This window comes from Pieris rapae, chromosome 22 (genome assembly GCF_905147795.1).
Source record: "Pieris rapae chromosome 22, ilPieRapa1.1, whole genome shotgun sequence".
In the NCBI taxonomy this organism is placed as follows: domain Eukaryota; kingdom Metazoa; phylum Arthropoda; class Insecta; order Lepidoptera; family Pieridae; genus Pieris; species Pieris rapae.
The window spans coordinates 1,589,335-1,608,550 of record NC_059530.1 but is presented as its reverse complement, the minus strand read 5'-3'; the positions used below and the strand labels follow the sequence as shown (position 1 = coordinate 1,608,550).

At 33.4% G+C, this 19,216-nt stretch overlaps 3 protein-coding genes across 4 annotated transcripts; 2 read left to right on the top strand and 1 right to left on the bottom strand.

The window, feature by feature from the left end:
* Window positions 1-1,144: 1,144 nt before the first annotated feature.
* LOC123690136 (putative per-hexamer repeat protein 5) lies at window positions 1,145-4,062 on the bottom strand. Its single transcript, XM_045633010.1, has 3 exons — window positions 3,930-4,062; window positions 3,111-3,138; window positions 1,145-1,954 (listed from the first exon to the last, which is right to left on the bottom strand). Exons 1-3 carry the CDS (start codon window positions 3,969-3,971, stop codon window positions 1,461-1,463), a joined length of 564 nt encoding a protein of 187 aa, XP_045488966.1. The 5' UTR covers window positions 3,972-4,062; the 3' UTR covers window positions 1,145-1,460.
* A 5,705-nt stretch (window positions 4,063-9,767) lies between these two features.
* Window positions 9,768-13,284, top strand: LOC111001455 (hyphally-regulated protein-like). Its single transcript, XM_022271354.2, has 3 exons — window positions 9,768-9,875; window positions 10,968-10,995; window positions 11,670-13,284. Exons 1-3 carry the CDS (start codon window positions 9,834-9,836, stop codon window positions 12,344-12,346), a joined length of 747 nt encoding a protein of 248 aa, XP_022127046.2. The 5' UTR covers window positions 9,768-9,833; the 3' UTR covers window positions 12,347-13,284.
* Window positions 13,285-16,145: 2,861 nt separating this feature from the next.
* Window positions 16,146-18,918, top strand: LOC111001457 (hyphally regulated cell wall protein 1). Of its 2 annotated transcripts, XM_045633009.1 has the most exons (4): window positions 16,146-16,266; window positions 17,540-17,567; window positions 18,157-18,624; window positions 18,679-18,918. In XM_045633009.1, the coding sequence occupies exons 1-4, from the start codon at window positions 16,171-16,173 to the stop codon at window positions 18,837-18,839; spliced, it is 753 nt and encodes a 250-aa protein (XP_045488965.1). In that variant the 5' UTR covers window positions 16,146-16,170; the 3' UTR covers window positions 18,840-18,918. The 2 variants fall into 2 exon arrangements, with proteins under 2 accessions (XP_045488965.1, XP_022127048.2); XM_022271356.2 differs by having other exon boundaries at window positions 18,157-18,918.
* The last annotated feature ends 298 nt before the right edge of the window (window positions 18,919-19,216 follow it).

Sequence of the window (19,216 nt, the reverse complement as noted above, 5' to 3'; positions counted from 1 at the left end):
CAAAAAAAGCGAATCAAAAATTTTGACACGTCCAACTGTGCGTAACATGTTTGGGCGTCGATGCAAGTGTGAGCGTGTATATATTTTGCAATACATATCTAAATAATCACACGTTCCTCACGTTGATGTCAACGGAACCTGTATGTCGCTATTTATAAAAATTACACGTGACTCAGGTGTCAGCATTTGATGCCTCTTCGAGCCTCATTTTATTTATGTCTCACAAAAACTTACAAAACTTCATAACATGATATGTTACAGTAAAGTATCTAAATAATTGTCATTCTTTGGAGTAATTGTTATTGTTTATGTGAGACTGATGCCTGTTAGGTAAAGGTTGTGCACCTGTGTTACAGGTCATCAGGCCTCCACCACTTCGGATCGACAAAATGATTATAAGTAAAGAATAGATAATTATGGTTACAGTATGTATGTTAACAAAATAAGAAATATATACGTTTTTCTACAATAGTATAAACATAAGGAATATATATATTATAAGGAAACCACATGGTGTATGTGTATGTGTGTGTGTATGTGTGTGTGTTTGTGTATGTGTGTGTACTGAATTATTGACGTAATAATATTGCACAATTATACTCTAAATAATTCAAATTAAAACAAAAATCTCATTGTTTTAATATATTAAGTGTATTCAATTTCCTAACTTCGGGTTGTTCAGACGTAATTTTAATTGTAATTTTTATTCTTAATTATAAATACTTAATATTAGATTCAAACGTTTGAATTAATATTATTAATTTCAATTCTTAAAAGGCCGGTAACGCACTCGCGCATCTCTCTCTGGCATTGCGAGTGTCCATGGGCGGCGGTATCACTTAACATCAGGTGAGCCTCCTGCCCATTTGCATTGTTCTATAAAAAAATCGTTATTTTTTAAACCTTCGGCTGTGTCCTTCATCATCTTCATAAGCTTCTGACATCCATTTCGGCGTTTCCTTAGCAAAGATTTCGCACTTTACCTGCATTAATTGCCTTTGATATTTCTTTTACGACGTAACTCTATATTTATGGGAAAATGTAGTGCATCTGTGTGAAAACAATAGTAAGAAATTACTGACTTCTCTTCTAAGAGACACTCGGGTTGAAATCTAGAGAAGTACAGTAAAATAAAAACAACACACTTGCTGTATTAATTTATTATTACTTTTAGTTCGATACATAGATTGATTTTTAAAATGTTTGCTTACTTATTAATATCGGTTTAGTAAAATTAAAAGTGATTACAAATGACTGCTGGCATATCTTAGTAGTTACTGAAGCAAATGCACAGTTTTCTCATTGATTGCGGGTAAGGTACGTCTGTTAATAAATAGTTCGATAACTGGAATTTATTATAGTAGCGTTATACGGATCTATAAAGAGAAATCGTACAAAAAAATTATCTATCTAAAGGAGCCAGAGCTAGTTCCTCTTCTGCTGGTTACTGAGCACGAGCCTTAGCCTGATCCTGAGCCGGAGCCAGAGCCTGAGCCTGAGCCTGATCCTGAGCCTGAACCTGAGCCTGAGCCTGAGCCTGAGCCCGAGCCCGAGCCCGAGCCAGAGCCTGAGCCTGACCCTGATCCTGATCCTGATCTTGATCCTGAGCCTGATCCCGATCCTGATCCTGAGCCTGACCCTGATCCTGATCCTGAGCCTGACCCTGATCCTGATCCTGAGCCCGAGCCCGAGCCTGAGCCTGAGCCTGAGCCTGATCCTGATCCTGCGCCAGAGCTAAAGCCAAAGCTAGTTCCTAACGGAACGGGGATAAGATGAACGGGGTAGTTGGGATTTTTAAAGTCAGGATAGACCAGTTGAGTTCTAGGTGTATTCCCGGGGAAAAAGTTGGGTTGATACACTGGATATGCTAAAAGTGTGTCAGCTGGTGCTGCATGTATGTATGAAGTTGGAGGTACGTCCGGTGTTGGATTATAATTCTGAGGAATTGGTGCACCTGAAAAAAGAAACACGTAACTGAATTAGCTAATACGATAAACAGTATTTTTTTAGGTTTCAAACACCTGTTAATGTTTAAAATTGGAAAATTTATTTTTTATTATTCGACAACTATCAATGTTCTGGCAAGTAAGTATTTATTATTAATAAGTAAAAAACTTAAGTGGAAAGGCCGGCCCAAACAGGATAAATAGAAAGGGGAAAAAAGAGAGGTCACCTTCTTGGGCTGACGAGCTTAAAGAAGTTAGTGGGAAAGATTGGGAGAAAAGTGCTCAAGATAGAGAGAGATGGAGCCAGTTGCAGGAGGCCTATACTCTAAAAGAGAGAGTTTGTAAACACGGATTCATGTTTCAAAGAATAAATCAGGCTTAGTAATTATTATATTCGTATAGACTACCTCACCACACCAAATGAAGTTTAAATATGTGGTATTTCAGTTTTCATGTCGTATATTTTTCCATATTTGACAGTAATACTATATGTACTATACTATTTTGGTGTCTGGAAATACTCAATATAATAATACTTATATAAGTATATGTTTCATAATGCCATCCTTTCGCGTCTCCGTAATTAACGAAGAACTAAACGGTAGTGGATAGTTAAACTATTGTGTATTCTCTTACGGTATTCGAAGTTCGCGCTAACTTCTAACTAATACTCAGGCCTATAAAGTACTCAGCGATAGACGATTGTTGTCCAAGCATTTTATAACACGTAATTAAAATAATATTTACTAAAAATACTGTAAAAACTTGTTATAAGAAATACTAATAGTCTGTATAATTTACAATATGGAGTTTTACTTGACGATAAACAAAAATTGACAAGAATATTAATATAATATAAGTATAAATTTTATATCTCGTAAGGCATTGCATATAAAATATTTTTTTGAGAAATTTTAGTACTTACATTTTTTGAATTGTCTATGACATACTCGTAACTTATGTCTGATACTCTGGTAAGTATATAAATTAAATTTAAATATTTAAAATATCTGGTTTTAGACTCCAATCCTTGATCGTTCAGGCGGATAATTGGGAATTTGTACGTTCATGTAATTAAATTTTATTTTATTTAAATCATGAAATTGTTAAATTATTTCCTATTTTTGGTAAAATTTTATAAAAAAACTAATTTATTTTATTTACCTTGCGGAGCAGCATGAGCATGCAGTATCTGAAAGAAATAACAAAAAAACATTTGTAACATTTCACTATAATACTTTAGCATCCAAATCTCTTTCACAGAAAAGACAAAAGGATGATCATCTTGTCATATAAACAAAGAATTCCTATATTTCAGTAATCTTCTAAAAGACTTTGAACAAAAATATTGCCAGTAACAAAATATAGACAATATCCCAAACTGTGTGGGGCCATGGGGCCAGTGAAAGAACATTTTTATGGTATGGGTGTTGCTTCGAGGTAAATCATGTGTTATGATTATCCATATAATATTTTATTCGATTACCAGGAAGGGAGGAATAACTATTGATTTAGAAGGCACAGACCCATATAACATAAAACCGGGAAACAGATAAATACATTTAAATATTTCTTTTTTAGCTACATCAATCGCTAGAATTAAACCTTTCTATTAACTTAGTTTTTATATAATTCTAAAATAACACCCGAAAATGCTGTAAAGTCTATAAAATAAATGTTTTTGACAATTTAACATACTTAAATTACCAGTAAAACTAATAATAATTTATTAATATATTTTACTAATGTATTAATGGCGCTAAAAGCGTAAGGAGCACGGCCACAGATAGCGCTCCAAAACCAAAACAAAATGGCGACCTTCTTGGAATTGACATTACGTAATGGACATAACCGGTAATGTAGTTCTTGTTTTGTCATACATTTTAACTATATTTTAAAGTAATTCATACAGATAATTAAAAAATATATCGTTTCACGTTTACAAATATTACGAGATGAATTAATATATATAAAATAACTTACGCTTAAAACGAAGAGCACGAAAATGGAAATCATTTTGGCCATAGGAACTTAGTATCCGTTAGAATCCCTAACCCAAGTGATTTGATCACAATTATGTCGAGCATTTATACGGATTTTGAGACTGAACAAACAAAATAATTTTAAGTATGCAATAAATTATCAATTGCTGATGTTATCAATTAATGCTAAGTGTGTACTTATGTGTTGTTCCTGACTTATTTCGGTATCTTATCTCCAGGGAATACAAATCTGTATTAAGTATTTGTCTTATTTATTGATTTACTTATCTATATAAAATTAATTGGTTTTCGTTTGTCTCGCTAAAATTCGAGAATGGCTGGATCGTTTTGGCCAATTATGATCAATAAATACTTGTGGAAGTACATGGAAGGTTTGTGGAATGAAGAAGAATGGGAATCATTAATAATAAATAAACAAGAGTAGCCTCCAAAATTGTTGATCTCTTTATTGGTTTAAAATGTTGAATTAAGTATCGACACAAATATATAAGTGTCATACGAAGTTAACCAATACTAAACAATATAAAAATTGGTCTGTATATTTTTTTTAATCGTTGTTAAGAAAAACTGAATAGCAACTCTTCTGTTTCTTTTTGAGTCTTACTGGCATTTTTACATTATATAAAAAGTTTATAGGGCATCCCAAAGAATTACCTTAAATATTGTAGATAGGGAATTTTTCTTAAGATTTTTAAATTACGTGCCTCGTTTGGGAATCAAACCGACTGAAATGTAAAATAAACACAGCTACTTTTGTGATGATGACAGAATGGCCAAAAACTAATAATTTCTTAAGGAACATAGTATTTTAAAAGCAAGAAACAACGTAAAATGTTTGAGACAAATTTCAAAAAAGTTATTTATTGCAGACGGGGACGTTCGAGAAGTAGCGAGATATATACATAGATAGCATTTCATCTTCGTAAATAAGTACCCACTTCATAAAATACTTAAAAGCATAGTTTTCCACATTATAAGTGGACGTGTAGATAAAATGATTAAACTTAGTATTTCAATACGTCTTCTGTGAATAATGCTGTTGTAAACATTTAAAATGTAACAATATATGAGAACGTTTGCTTGAATGTATACTTTTTAAGATATTAAAAAAAAGACAAATTTTTAAATGTTGTTCTTAAATTTGTAAATGGAACAGTCTATACAAACGTTTGCTTTTCGGATATTTATCTGTTTGTTGTTTTATTTTATTTATTAAATTATTCCTACAACTAATCACTAAACAATATCCAAACAATTACATTACACACAAAAGCCAAAACGGAATACACATATAAACAGAGACATAAAGCACAGTTTTACAAAGCACAGTTATAAGATTGATAGATTGGTAGAATTAAAATATATATTCAATATGAAGGAACAAACAAAGCCATTATTACTAAAAGATACCATACATATACAGATACAGTAACACGTGTGTTAATTGACTAAGACACGTGTTACTGTCTTAATTTATTGCGGTAAGTTTTGATGTAATGGAAGCAGTATATAGCCTAAAATTTGTGGTAGTAGGGAAATATTTTTCGAATAATTTGAAAACTGTGGGACGTTTCGATAAACGCTCAAGAGAACCACAGAAAGAACACCATACAATCAACGACGAAGAACTTGATATTTTAATTTACTTTTCAGCTTTTCCGAAAACATAGATGAGAGATGGAGAAAATAAAGTTGGAGTTTCAAAAAGTAAATAATACTAAATAAAACACTGTTTTATGTTGCGTTGAAGGACGATTGGTTTAAAAATTACTTCCGGCGATACAGAACGGAGAAAAAATTTCTGTCTTGATATCCAGGCACGCTTGCGCGATGATCCAAATTTAATGGATAATGTTATTTGGATATAATCTATCTAGCAATAATGGTATGTATTACCGCCACAATAATCGTATTTGGACTAAAAAAAATCCTCTGAAACGAATAACCTAGTGCGTTTTTCACTCACTATAGACATTCAACTTTTAATTAAAAAAAGGTAAAAAGCTTAGTCTAATTCACAGGATACCGAAGAGCTGGAAGCTGCCTCGGACAAAGAATTAGTCCAGCTATTCCAAGGTGGAACGCTGCCAAATCTTCGGAATCTTGCCATCACGTCTCCATACCATAACCACTATGACGAGACTGTGGTTGACTCTCCTGGCAATATGGACAAAGTAGCTAAGTACTCGTTTGTAAATGATAGTCTGATAGTCTTATGGTGATCTTTAGTTAAAGACTTCATAAAAATCGTGAATGTGTGGTGAGATACTGCATTTGATCATATTGAAAATCTTATATCATCAAACGAGCAATTCTTGTATATATATATATAATTGGATCTCAGAATCGGCGCCAACGATTTTCATGAAATTTAGTATACAGAGGGTTTTGGGGGCAATAAATCGATTTAGCTAGGAATCATTTCTAGAAAATGTCATTTTATTTGTGTTTTATCAATTTAAACATAGGATTGCTCGTTTAAAGATGTCAGTCAAATAAAACCTTAAATATGAATATAATTATTTTTATTCAATAATTATATTCATATTTCATAATTTTATTAGTATGTAATTCGTACTTAAATAAAATTTCCAAAAAACACGATTTATAAAAAAAGATACCGAGCTAAGCTCGGTCATCCAGGTCCTGAACATATAAAATAAACAAGTAAGACCTGACAAAATCACCTTTCAAAGTTGCCCTCAAGTGGTCGGTAATAATAATAATAATAAATAGTCTTTATTCATTTTCAGTACCTACATTTTCTTTTCAAAATGTAAGATTTGGAAACCCTTTTAAGTAAAAAATACCTGTGTTAGGGTTCCCTAGAGCTCTTTCATAAACGAATTTAATTACTTAAAATAATTAAATTATTTAACCTATTTTTTTAAGCGTTTCCTTTTTATTTTTCTTTTTTGTAGTTTTTAGTAAGTAAGGGTAATACCAATTTTATATAATCAAGTCTAACAAAGAGATAGCGATTGCTTTTGATAAGTACTTTTCTGACATTTTCGACTACTAAGTCTCTTCGATCATCACCCGCTCTCGCTGAATCGCAGCTCAACGATAATGTAAATGAGTGCAAGGTCAGTTTTAGATTCCGACCCGATCCGGTGCCGACGATATAGTTAGGATATTTAAAACCATATACATTAAGATCACTACCGATCTTTGGGGTATTTCTGTATTAGTAATTAGTAGCAGAATTGATATAATAACTCCCCATTTAGCTCTAATTTTCTTCTAATGAAAGTGACAAATTTCCCGATCTAATGAAACATACCAAAGTTATTGATTATTTAAAGCAGCTACTATGTCCAAGTAACTTTAGACCAAGTTCTGTACTACATCCTTGTAGTAGAATATTTGAAAAAACTATATTAAATCAAATAGCAAGGCATATTAACGTAAACAAACTATTACATAATAATCAGTTCTGTTTTAACAAGCGTCGCTCGACAGCCGATGCCGGTGTTGAGTTATATACAAACTCAAAAATATCTTTATTCATATTATAGGTAAACACTTATACACTACACTTATGAACGTCAAAAAAAAAATTCATTTCCGGCCGTATGAGGCCGTTGAAAAGATTTTTTAAACGATATTTTATAGTAAAAATATTTGTATTTTGATACCGCTTCTGACATCCATCGTCAAAATTTGAAATCGCCACGAGAGTTACAGCTCTTCCTTACCAATGATTTGTCTATTTAGGTAAGTACTTTGTCTTTTTTTAATGGCCCGCACATTTTGTGCATTCTGGGCGGCTCAGGGTACTTACCCTGGGCCACTCAGAAACAGGGAAACTAGTAAAAAAATAAAAGTATCGGATGGAACGGAATTTAGGAATGGAAAATAATTTATAAAATACAAGATTAATTCTTAAAGAGCTAGATAAAAAAGAGTTAACATACATAAACGTTATTGCTTAAATGTTTATATCATCACTTAAGATAACATCTGCTTAAAGTTTATATAGGTACATGTGGGTCCAATGTTTCAAGTAAACAGGGAAAGGAATTTGAAGGGAAATGAGACCTTCAAGAAGAGCAGACCGGTCGCGCCGACAACAAACAAATATGATGTGATGAATCAGCTTCAGCATAATATCCGCATTCGCACGTAGGGCTGTCAAAAATATTGTTACAATGACGGGTTGACTGCAATGTTTCTAGATTTTTCCACTAGTCAGAGAACTTTTCAGCAGGCTAAAATGTGATTTCTGTTTCAGAATTTTTTAGGAGGCTGAAACGAATGAAACAGTTTTCAGGAAAACGTTTTTAGGCTTGATTATACACTTTTGTTGAAGGAATATTCTAGAACGAATTTTCTGGGTATGGGACAAGGAAGGTCGGAGCCTTCTCGAAGCTAGACTGAGCACTCTAGAACGCCGTACGAAAAGAACGGAGCAGTGTGCGAAAATGATAAAGAGTACGAATGTTCTAGAATTGTGCATTGCTACTCAGTAACAATCCTGCCTAGAGAGTTCTCGAACGTCGTTCAAGATTATTCCCAGGGATATATATTTCAGTTCCGAATGTCTCTCAAGAGATAAGTAATAATAATAATAATAATATATTTATTTTATTTCTCACAAAAACATATACAATAATTGTCATTCTTCTTTGGAGTAATTGTTATTGTTTATGCGAGACTGATGCCTGTTAAAGGTTGTGCACCTGTGTTACAGGTCATCAGGCCTCCACCACTTCGCATCGACAAAATGATTATAAGTAAAGAATAGACAATTATGGTTACAGTATGTATGTTAACAAAATAAGAAATATATACGTTTTTCTACAATAGTATAAGCATAAGGAATATATATATTATAAGTGCCGAAGAGATAAAGTGCGAATAAAGTGAAGACAAGTACTGTGTGAAGTGTGCGTAATTAATTTTAATTAGTGACAGTATTATGTGAATTTCTGTCTGAGTAATTTCCGGTTAATTTGTGTTTATAATTCCTCATTGATTTATTTACTATTAAACCCTTGAGGAGATTTTCGGCATTTTATATCCGATCCCCTAGCTCGTAATAATATTTAGCTTAGAATGATGAGCTGGGGTGCAGACGTATCCCAGTCGCATACGAGACAGAATTATAATTGTAACTTTTTTACTGATTCTCAGTCTCTAAAACCAGGGCTTAATGGGTATAGATGTTCGAAAAGCACTATACTGGCAACCTTTTGAACTATCTTGAGCCCAGGATTCAGTCCAGGAATTCTCGATAAATCCCGGAAAGAGCCACCAAGACATGCGTATAGTTTCTAAAAATGTTTTATTTATTAACACTTCGTTACATCATAATATAAAAATTGAACATAATTAAATGACAAGGGGGGCAACGGGCGGCGGCGGCCTTATCGCTTTCGAGCGATTTCTTCCAGGCAACCACTTCCCCACTCTCTGCCGTCTCATTGGCTATACGATCGGCTTTTTAATTTCTAGATATTCCCCAGTGACCAGGAACCCACGCAAACATTGTGATTTTAAAGGTGGATGTGTTACTTGTTAATTTTTATATGTACATTTTGAATATGTTGAATTTTTTAATTTTTACAAGAATATTAAAAAAACAATGAAAAGATTTTTATGAAGACTGAGGAAATATTTTTTTTTATTATAACCTTGAACTATTACTACTATTATCTACCAACTAAAAATCACCACAAGACTATCAACTATGATTTACAAACGAATGAAAAACACTTATACGTATGTTTTGACTAACGGAAGGCATACTTAGCATTCAATCAGTTCATAATTTATTGCATATTACAATTTCTTTTCTTTGCTCTGTCTCAAAATCCATATAAAAGCTCGATATTATTGTGGTCAAATCAGTTTGGGTTAAGTTCTTTAACGGATATGTCCCATGGCCAAAATGATTTCCACTTTCGTGTTCTTCGTTTTAAGCGTAAGTTATTTTTTATATTTATTAATTCATTTCTTAATATTTATAAATGTGAAACGATATATTTTTTAATAATTTGTTTGTAATATTTTAAAACATAGTCCATGACAAAACAAGAACAGTCTTATTTACATAACTTTTACACATTTAAAGAAAACACATTGATATCTGCATCTTTTAGTCATATCGACTCCGAGGAAATAAATACAGATAATAACATTTTCTACAGCTGTAATTCTTTTTGACATCCGTAACTACGCACGCTGTAAATCTCGCGAAATTTTAAAATTTAATATTTTGTAAAATAATTGTTATATTTATAATAATACATAACTTCAAAAAAGTGTTTTCTTTAAAACAAGAACAACATAACCGGCAATGTACATACCATTACGAAATGTCAATTCCAAGAAGGTCGCCATTTTTGTTTTGGTTGTGGCGCGCTATTTGATCGCTGTGGCCGTGCTCGTTTCGCTTTTCGCGCCATTTATACATAAGTAAACCAGAGAATATTTACAATTATGTAAATATTTTGCGTTTTACTAGTAATTTATATGGCGAGATGATCAGCCTTTTGAACTTAACAACCCAAAATAATTGAACAAACAAACAAAATATCTTTATTTATCTAGGTAAACAAGTACATTTATGAACGTCAAAAAAATAAAAAATCGTCGTTGTTTATAATATTCATCTTTTATTTATCTCACGAGACAAAGTGATACTCGTATAATGGAAATACTTTAAAAGTATAATTAAGAGCAGTGTTGCCGAGTAGTTTCAACATCAGTGCGCAAAACCAAGATTCGCATATTACTTGTGTCTTAATTTTATGGAGAAAGCAATCTGTAATTTGAAATCTGAAAATCAAATTTAAGGATTTTGTTTCGCAATTTTCGGGTTTTATTTTAGAATTATATAAAAACTAAGGTAATAGATAACATTAATTCAGGCGATTTATGTCGCTAAAAAGAAATAATCAGGCTTGCTTTGACGAATTAATTTTTTCAAGGAATCAAACCTAGCCATTTTCTACTTCGATGCTAATGTATTATTGTGATAAACTTTGACGATTGTTATTGTTATTTATTTCAGATACTGCATGCTCATGCTGCTTATCAAGGTGAATGAAATTTTACCAGACTTAGGAAACAATTTAACAATTTCATTATTTAAATTGAATAATTCAATTATATTGTGGGGTATCGTATGTATAGACACATAACAATATGTGAAGGAGAAATATCTAAAATAAGGTATCTACAATATCAATGAACCAGGTATGTCAAATGCGGATAATTGAGCTAAAGCGATCAACAATTCGTTTTTTTTATAGAACAGGGGGCAAACGGGCTCACCTGATGTTAAGTGATACCGCTTAAAACCACTGAGATTTTAATTTATTTGATATACTTACCAGAATATCAGACATTAACCCATAAATAATATCATAGGCAACTGATTTTTTTTACAATGATAATAATGTACTAAATTTTCACATAAAAATATTTTATATGCTGATCTAATTTAGAGTATAGGCCTCCTCCAGCTGGCTCCATCTCTCTCGAGTATATTTCTCCTAATCTTCCAACCAACTTCTTTAAGCTCGTCAGTCCAAGGCGACCTCTCTTTCTTTAGTTTTTTTAATACATTAATAAGAAATACATACTTACCAGAACATTAATAATCGTTGTGTCAATATAAATTTAAGGATTTTAAACGTTAACAGGTGTTTGAAACCTGTAAACAAATATTGTTTATCATAAAGCGAATTTAGTAACGTGTTTCTTTTTGCAGGTGCACCATTTCCTCAGAATTATAATAATCCACTACCGGACGTACCTCCAACTTCATACCCTCCTTCAGCAGCACCAGCTGACACACCATTTTCTTACCAAGAGTATCAACCCAACTTCAACCCCGGGAATACATCCAGTACTCCCCCGTTCTACCCTGGCTTCAAAAATCCCAACTACCCCGTTCATCCGATTCCTAATAATCCCGTCCCAATAGTCCCCTCAACTCAACCAGTACAACCTCCAATAAAAACAGCTCAGACAAAAACCTATACTAGCAATATGTCTGGAAACGCTTTTACCACAAGCGTGTCCAGACGCATTTTTAAGCGCTCATGCGCAGGCTCAGGATCGTGCTCAGGCCCAGGATCATGCTTAGGCATAGCATCATGCGCAGGCATAGGCTCAGGCACAGGCTCAAGATCATGCTCAGGCAGAGACTCATGCGCAGGTATAGACTCAGGCGCAGGCTCGGAATCATGCTTAGGCCCAGGATCATGCCCAGGCATAAACTCAGGCAAAGGCCAAGGATCATGCTCAGGCCGGAATTCATGCGCAGGCGTAAGATCAGGCTCAGGTTCAGATTCATGCTCAGGCTCAGAATCATGCGCAGGCCCAGGATCAGGCTCAGTTCCAGGATCATGCTCAACCTCAGGATCATGCTCATCACCAGGCTAAGGCTCATGCTTAGGAACCAGTACAAGAGGAGCTAGCTCTGCCTCTTTTAGATAGACTAAATTTTTGTACGATTTCTCTCTATAGATCCGTATAACGCTTTTAAATTCCAGTTATCGATCTAGTCATCCCCGGAATCGTACCTTACCAGCAATCAAAGGGCAAACTGTGCATTTGCTTAAGTAACTACTTACAGATGCCAGCAGTCATTCGCAATCAAATTAGAACTAAACTGACATTTAAAAGTAAGCAAGCATTTTAAAAATCAATCTATGTATCGAACCAAAAATATTAATAATTTAATAAAGCATGTCTGTTGTTTTTATTTTACTGTACTTCTCTAGATTTCAACCCGAGTGTCTCTCTGAAGAGAAATCAGTTATTTCTTACTATTGTTTTCACACAGATGCACTACATTTTCCTATAAATATAGTTACATCGTAAAAGTATGAGACAATTCAAGTAAATAGACAAATCTTTGCTAAGGAAAAGCCGAAATGGATGTCAGAAGCTGCATCAAAATAGCAAATAAAAAAAGCAATGGACCCAGAATTCTAAAAGATATACTATCTATACTTTTAAGTTTTCTGCATATTTTATATATCTGATGCCGTTGTTCGATTTGTATATGTGGCATATAAAAAGTTACATCAGCAAGGCAATATACTGATATCGTCAATGAAGAGTAAAACATTCGTGTTCACGCACCGAAAAAGGATCAGTGTGACTTATGTCACTCAATGGAAAACACTACATCAGTATGAGAGAGTGAGAAGATAAAACATTAGTTACATTTCGACAGCAAAAAACTAGCCCGATGAAAAACGTTGATAAAATGGAAGCTCAATCGAATACATCAAAAATTTGTAAAGCAATGTTTGATTTTCATTAAATTCAGTTTAGTTTAGCATGGATGAAACAATTGCTAAACGTGGTGCTAAGTGGCAAGTTATTTGATATCCTTTGATTAAAACCTTGATTGCGTCAGAGCAGGCCATTTCTTGTCAGGCGAGGGCTATTATAAAATTCATTTGCACCTTTGTGGCCTAAGAATGATAGAGAAATTAGTTTTTTAATTAATTTTGTTTTTAAAAGATTTTTTCTTGAGAAAATAACCAAATTTGACGGGGTGCAGGGATGGGATGTCCGTATCTGAAGAAACTTTTTGCGCTTCAAATGGACCACAAATTTGTAATTAAACTTCTACACACAATTATATACAAACTGATCTTTTATACAAAATAAATTAAATTTAAAAATTTCACCAAAAATAAAATTTCCGCCACGACCAACGTTTCCCGCGCTTTTTATTTAATTGTCTTGGGTACTACCAAAATAAACCAAACCTCTTTTTATGTCAAAGATTTATTATGCGTATTTATAAACTCGTCTTGGGTGTATTTTTAATTTATTTATCTCGTAAGGATCCTACATAAAAATGGACCTTGAATTGGCTGATTAGTACCAGTAAACAAATAAAAGATTATTATAGATAAATGAAAATATAGCTATAAATCGTACTCCAACCTAACGGACAGTTATGTTAGTTTTTTAACAGAAAAACAATATAAAAATTTATATGTTCCATCATTAATTTAATAGTTTTTAAAAGCCTTTGTACAAATTCCGATATACATATTTTTCGTTTACTATTATCATAATAATAGCGTATAACGTATAATACGACTAAACAAAGAGGTAACGAGATTTAATAATATATTTAAGGTATTTTAAAAAATCGTACACTATGACATTTTACTATATTACATTCCACATACTATCTAAATAATTATATAAAGATTTTAAGTATGTAATATTAATAAACATAATAACTTATAATGATTATACTACATTTTTGAGTATTTTCGTTTGAGTATCATTGTTAAAAGAAATCAGTAGTGCTACAACCTCTTTAGGTCTTGGCCTCAGCTTTCTGAATCTGTTTCATGATCATTTTTAAATCTAAAAGGCAAGTAGGTTATCAGCCTTTAGTGCCTGACACACGTCGTCGACTTTACTTTTGGTCTAAGACATGTCAGTTTCCTCACGATGTTTCCCTTCACCGTTCGAGCAAATGTTAAATGCGCACATAGAAAGAAAGTCCATTGGTGTCATTTTTTTTATTGAACAGGGGGCAAACGGGCAGGAGGCTCACCTGATGTTAAGTGATACCGCCGCCCATGGACTCTCTCTGTCCGAGGTGTCTATGTACTCCTCAATCTACCTGAAAAGATATAGGTAGGTATTAGGTATTTGAGTCTTTGCACTGATTGCAGAGAAAACTCTGGCATGGTGAGGCACTTTGGTGATGAATTATCTTCATTCAGCTGTGAAGGATCTTGGTTATTATTGATTCAAATCAAATCAAATATTTTTATTCATGTAGGTAACAATGTACACTTATAAACTTCAAAAAAAAAAGAAATTTTAAATTAATTTAATTTTACATTTACTGCCAGTTCTCAAATCAATTATTAACTTATTACGTTGCTCAGTAGTACACGCATAATGCTTACTTATAGCAAATTAATTAGAAGTAGCCTGCCCAGCACTAGGTCCAAGCCTATAAGTATTATAGTAATCCTTTTTACCCGCTTTTCTTTTTTATATTTCTTAAATTTATTAAAAGCCAGAGATTCTGGGAGAAAGAGCTTCTGGGATTTTATTAAAGAAGAAAAAGGAATTACTAACTTTAGATAGTCTAGTACGGGGAAATTGCAGCCTGTGTTTGTTCAGAGTATGCGCATTGTGCGTATGTTCTATTCTAGTAAACTTATCACTATTTTTGTATACATACATAATATTTTCATAAACATTTTCATTGCGAGGGAAAATAAAGTATATCAATTTCCTTCAATTTACCTCTCAAAGATCCCCTAAATTTTAAATCATAGATTGCACGAATAGCCCTCTCCTGCAGGATGAAAATAGTTTCGACATCAGCAGCATGACCCCATAATAATAAGTTAATGTTGAACTAATAATATGTAGGTATTAAACATCTTTATATATTTATAATTCTGCTGAACGTGTGTATGTCACTGAACTCCTCTTAACCGGCTGATGACTCCCTGGATGGCTTAGATTATTAAACAACCCAGCAGATGGCGCTGCAGTCGGTACTATCATACATTAATAATATACTGATTACTAACCGCTTGAAATATAATCCAAGACGTATGTCGAATCCGCTAGTAATGTATAAGTATTTTTTTAATAAAATTAAAAATAACTTAAATAAATGAATTAAGAATAGCTAATACAGATATAATATAATTATAATATATATGATTTTTATATATGTACCTATATAGATAAATGAATAAATTAAACAAATGAAACAACAACTCTGTTTGTTGAACAGATTTATATTCCCTGGAGACAAGATACCCAAAAAAAGTCAGGAACAACACATAAGTTCGTTTTGATTTATGGAAGACACTCTCTCTCTCTCTCTCATGTCCTATAACCCCTAGGTGGGGCAGAGGGCGTCCACAGCGACTCTCGATCGCGTTCGGTCTTGGGCCTCGTATTTCACCTTGCTCCTAGTCCTACCAGCTCTCTTTGCCTCGTCTACTACTGTACGGCGCCAGGTTTGCTTGGGACGGCCACGCTTTCGCATTCCTTGCGGGTTCCAATCAAGCGCCTGCTTGGGAATATGATTGGAATCCCTTCGAAGTGTATGGCCTATCCAATTCCACTTGCGCCTGATCTGCTGACTGATCGATGGAAGACACACGTAGCAATTGATAATATCAGTAATTAGTTTATCGCGTATTCAATGTTCTTTTGTTAGTTCTGTCTCAAAATCTATATAAAAGCTTGACATGATGGCTGTCAAATCAGTTTGGGTTATGGTCTTTAACCGATACCACGGTATAATTGCCAATATGACTCCCACTTTCGCGCTTATCATTTTAAACGTAAGTTATTTTATATTTAATTCATCTCGTAATATTTATAAACGCGAAACGATATATTTTTTTATAATTTGTGTGTAATACTTTAAAATACAGTGTATGACGAAACAAGAACTACATTACCGGTAATGTCCGTTACGAAAAGTCAATTCCAAGAAGGTCGCCATTTTTGTTTTTTTTTGTGGCTATTTGGTCTATGCTCTAAATAAAATAAATAAATGAAAAAATGTTTATTCATTTTAAGTACATTTTCATTCCTAATAAGTAGGTAAGTAAGATTTGGAAATCCTTTTTAGTAAAAAATACCTGTGTCAGGGTTCCCAGCTCTTCCATAAACAAACTTAATTCTAAATTCCTTAAAATAACTACACTATTTATTTTCAACTGTTATCAACACGCCTAAGTGCATGAGTACGTGTGTGGGTGCAAGTGTGTGAGTGAGTGTATGAGTGAGAGTATGAGTGAGTCAGTGAGTGAATGGATAAAATGTGTAATTCTATTTTCAATGTTACTAATCTGTGGTCTTGCTCGTTGCTTTTAGCGGCATTGATACATAAGTAAAACTGAGTATATTTATGTAAATATTATTCATTTTACTAAAAAAAATTATGGCGAGGTGATTTCGTCCTTACCAAATACCAACCCAAAAAAAATATTTGTAACATCCATATTTTATTTATCTACTTCAATCCCAATTTATCCCACGAGACAAAGTAATACTCCTGTATTATAAATACTTTTAAAGTATCCTTAAGAGCAGTGATGGCCTAATGGTTTCAACTTGCGACTCTCATTCCTGAGGTTATAGGTTCGATCCCCGGATGTGCACCAATGGACTTTATATCTATGTGCGCATTTAACACGCACTCGTACGCTGTAAGAAAACATTGTGAGGAAACCGACATGCCTTAAACCCAAAAAGCGACGGTGTGGGTCAGGCTCAGAAGCTTGATCATCTACTTGCCTATTAGAAATGATCACGGAACAGATCCCATTGTCATTATATTATAAGTTTCGTTCAATAAAAATAGAATTCTAGCGACATTGTGTGTATATTATGTGATGATATATAATTGTGATCTCATTTCTCATTTTAGTACATAAGTTTATGTATTCGATATCAAAACATTTATTTTATGGGAGGACTACACAGCATTTACAGGTATTATTTTAGAATTATATGAAAACTAAGTTAAATTTAATGATAAGGTGTACTTCGATGCTATAGTATTATGGTGAAAAATTTTACGATTATTACAATTGTTATTTATTACAGATACTGTATGCTCATGCTGATCATCAAGGTAAATAATCTTTTTTTTTAATATTTTTTAAAATAATTAGAAAACAATTTAAAAATGTAATTATTTATAGTATTTCTATCAAATTAACGGAATAATATAAAACATGAAAACTGAAATACTAAAAATTTAAATTTTATTAGGTGTGCATGTGGTAGTCTGTACGAATATAATGATAAAGCCTCATTTATTCCTTGAAACATGAATCCATATTTACAAAAGATACACTAAAATTATATACATAAATAATTATAATTTTGTCAAGGACCTCTTTTAGAGTATAGGCCTCCTCTAACTAACTCCATCTGTCTATCTTGAATTGTTTTCTCCCAATCTTCCCCACCAACTCCTTTAAGCTCGTCAGCCCAAGAAGGCGACCTCTCATTCATTTCCCTTTCTTCTTATCCTGTTTGAGCCATCGTTTCCACTTAAGTTTTTTTAATTTAATAATAATAAATACTTACTTGCTAGAACATTGATAGGCGTGGTGTTAATATGAATTTCTCAATTTAAAACGTTATCATGTGATGAATCCTGTAAAAAAATATTGTTTATCGCATTAGCGAATTTAGTTACGAGTTTCTTTTTTCAGATGCTCCAATTCTCCCGAATTATTGGATGTGGAATAATGGACCCCCTTACGTACCTCCAACTTCATACTCTCCTTCAACAGCACCAGCTGAACCATCATTTGCACACCAAGGGTATCCACCCAACTTTTTAAAACCAATAAATGCAGCTCAGGCAACAACCTACACTAGCGATGCGTCTAAAAACGATTATGCCACAAGCGATTCCAGTCGCATTTTTGGGCAAGCGCCTAAAAGTGAATCTATCAGATATAGTGACAACTACGGATCTGGATCTGGCTTTGGCTCCGCTTTAGCTAGTGGAAACACATTAGGAACTAGCTCTGGCTCTAGTTCAGAATCACACTCATGCTTAGGCATAGGATCATGCACAGGCAAAGGCTCAGGCACAGGCTCAGGATCATGCTTAGGCGCTGGATCATGCTCAGGCATAAACTCAGGCAAAGGCCCAGGATCATGCTCAGGCCAAGGATCATGCTCAGGCGCAGGATCAGGTTCAGGCTCAGAATCATGCTCAGGCCAAGGATCATGCTCAGGCGCAGGATCAGGCTCAGGCTCAGAATCATGCTCAGGCTCATCATCATGCACGGGCATAAACTCAGGCAAACTGCCAGGATCCTGCTCAGAAATAGGATCATGCACAGGCCCAGAATCAGTCAATCAAACTGTGCATTTGCTTCAGTAACTACTTAGAGATATCAGCAGTCATTCGCAATCAATTTAAATTTTGACCCATACTTATATTATTAAATAAATAAAGCAAGTGTGTTGTTTTTATTTTACTTGGTTTCAACCCAAGTGTCTAAATCACTTATTTCTTACCATTATTTTTACACAGATTAACTAAGTTTTCCCATAAATATAGAGTTCTAAAAGTAATATTAAACACATTTAAAGTAAATAGACAAATCATTCGTTTCTAAGCAGAGCATACCTATATGATGAAAATTGTTTAATCGAAATTACAGATTTTTCACTTATTTTAGATTTTTTTTTTAAATCAACTTAATTTTGTTTTAATTTTTCTAGACCTAGATCCTGGCCTAGACTTTAACTGTTTTG